Below are 2500 nucleotides of genomic sequence, written 5' to 3' on the forward strand. Positions count from 1 at the left end.
GCCAAAATGGTGGCGCAAAACAGAAACGTTCAGCGCTCTCAAGCCTTGACGATGTGGCACACGAGAGATATGAAATCTTTATGACGCTTTAAAACGGGACTACTACTAACCAAGAAAATGAGCGCCGTCACCAGAAGGCATCCACCAAATGAGATTCACGGGGGTCGGTATAGGAAGAAAAAAATTAAGGGAGGAAGAAACGGATAATTACATGACGCGCCTGGGAACAACAACGGCAACAGAGTATTTTGTATCATTCAGCACACACTTAAAACACTTCCCTTGCAAAGAGAGAAACAAGAAATTGATAAAAACATGTATTTTCCTACCGCGCGTATCTTGAGAGCAGTAACCATCATCATTGAGGGCATCAAAGAACGAACCATAGCCTACTACAACACACGACTACCATTATTAATACTTCCATTGCGAAGGAGCCAGATCATCACAATGTTTAAGCTAGGAGACTACGGGATAAAAGGGATGGAGAGAGAAAGAGAGAGCTAGGTGTTCGAACCTGATCGATCGTTCGATTTGAAACGCAAACGCACATTGTAAGCGTCGTATCCCTTGGAGAGACAGAGGCAGAGCCGAGTGTAGGCTAGTTAAAGGAGATTGGTAGTACCTCAAACTAGTGCAATGGCGGCGGCGTATAAAGTAGGGTAACGGATCAGTTGCATTTAGTAAGCATAACTCTAACTTTGCACAAGTTCTACGCTCTGCTCTTCTCTCAGGCCCCGCCCTTCTCCTCTTCTTCTTCGATTCACGCGATAATTCTCATTACTGTTTTAGTATGAAAACTTCTTTCGCAACTTTCTGTAAATTCTCTCCTCCCTCTCTCTGACAATCATGCAGCCGCTTGTCCTTATGTTGCCGTTTAGTATGGAAGAAGACTTTGCTTTCAATTACTCTCTTTTTTTGCTAAATGTGTCGTATGACTCGAAAAATGAATAGAATATCTTTAAAAAAATGTTCAAAATCCCTCACCATCGACGTCTAATCACCCCTTACCTCGGTCCCACATGGATTTAGAGGTAAGAAATTATTGAAACAGAATGACCATCTCCACCATTGAACAGCAGAGAGAAAGAAGGAAAGAGCCAGAGAGAGAGTGTGTAAAAACGAGTGTGCGATTGAGCTCTAGAGGGTTGATGCTGAACCCATTTTAAGTTAGTCAATGCAGTGTAAGGCTCCATCAATCCCATCAGTTGCAATAACATAAGAAGAACGAATGCACAGGCATCATCCACTAACGCGCTCCATCTTGGCTGACCAGCTTAAGTTGGCCATTTTTGAACAAAGCGACAAGTGCACGGCAGCACGGTACAGCAGAAAAGAGCAGAGGCCGGGAATGGGCCACAAAGCAAACACAAAGACCTCTCCTCTAAGCCTCTCCAATGGAAGCGAGCAGTAGGGGGAATGGAAAACGTGAAAAGAGAAATAAATGGAAGTAAATGAAAAATATTTCAACTAGTTCTTTGCGTTTTCCTTTTTCCTCTATTCTAGGTATCTAAAATAACTTAGATACAACCTATGCATAACAACCGGGCACCATGTCACGTGCTCTTTAGATGTATTTGAATACAACATCCTTCCTATCATCCGTCGTCTGCAGCTCGAGCGTTACCGGACACTGTAACCAGTAGGAGAGCAGCTCCTCGCAGTATCCGATGAGGAAGTACATCTTTCGGGCGGGAATGGAGCGCAGTATGATCGCCGCTATTCGCACATGATTGTGCTGTCGCTTGATGATCACCTCCGAAAGGACCATACCGTGCCAGGTGCCCGCCATAAACCTCCGCACGAAATCGTCCTCCAGCATGGTCTGTGATGGTCGCAGTTCTCCCTCGAGATTTGCTGAAGAGAGGAGTGATGGGAAAATTTCGATTAATCGTTCATGATGGCCCTGCCTGCCTCTTCCGCTCGAACAACTTACAAGTATTCCACGAATTCCAGGCCTTCCGGTGGGCGATCTGGTGCGGAGCATTGGCCATCTCGTACGTAAGCGGACGGTCACCTTTGGGGGAGATTTTGTACCGACCGGATTGCGATTTGGCCGCGAGTGCCGTCGTATGAAGGGAACGTCTGGCCACGGCCAGCGTGGGTATCTGTCAAGCGGAGCAAGCACATTTGCACTTTACGGTTTGATAAAGAGCCGAAAAATACTTACTAATTTCACGTTATGCAGCATTTCGGGAAAGATTTTCCTTTCGACGATCGTGCCGGTTTGTTATGACATTTGCCGCCGAGCCCAAGTGAATGTGTGTGTGTGCTACCTTTTCGCTTGAAATGTGTTTCGTTGGAATTGTTTGCTTGCCAAGAAAAAGGAGAATACTGGACCCGGGACTGTAAACGCGCGTCTTCCCTCCCAGATTTGAATCAGCCGTTCTTGATGACTACATCCATTTTTAGTTGGCCCGAGTGTACTTACTGCAGGGATATTTTCAAGTCATCTGAATAACGGAGAAGATGGCCAGGATACAGTTAAGATCTGCACATC

At 45.7% G+C, this 2500-nt stretch overlaps 2 protein-coding genes across 7 annotated transcripts in view; one reads left to right on the forward strand and one right to left on the reverse strand.

Moving 5' to 3' along the window:
- Positions 1 to 1307, forward strand: part of LOC125947942 (CCR4-NOT transcription complex subunit 6-like) — a 151721-nt gene extending 150414 nt beyond the window's left edge. For all 6 annotated transcript variants that reach the window (XM_049673537.1, XM_049673532.1, XM_049673531.1 and 3 more), the window contains one exon: positions 1 to 1307. This exon is cut by the window's left edge and continues 3963 nt beyond it. The gene's annotated coding sequence lies outside the window, so the exon portion shown is untranslated.
- A 173-nt stretch (positions 1308 to 1480) lies between these two features.
- On the reverse strand, positions 1481 to 2273 carry LOC125948013 (28S ribosomal protein S24, mitochondrial). Its single transcript, XM_049673641.1, has 3 exons — positions 2171 to 2273; positions 1937 to 2108; positions 1481 to 1857 (listed from the first exon to the last, which is right to left on the reverse strand). The coding sequence occupies exons 1-3, from the start codon at positions 2189 to 2191 to the stop codon at positions 1568 to 1570; spliced, it is 483 nt and encodes a 160-aa protein (XP_049529598.1). The 5' UTR covers positions 2192 to 2273; the 3' UTR covers positions 1481 to 1567.
- Positions 2274 to 2500: the final 227 nt, after the last annotated feature.

This window comes from Anopheles darlingi, chromosome 2 (genome assembly GCF_943734745.1).
Source record: "Anopheles darlingi chromosome 2, idAnoDarlMG_H_01, whole genome shotgun sequence".
NCBI classification, from domain to species: Eukaryota; Metazoa; Arthropoda; class Insecta; order Diptera; family Culicidae; genus Anopheles; species Anopheles darlingi.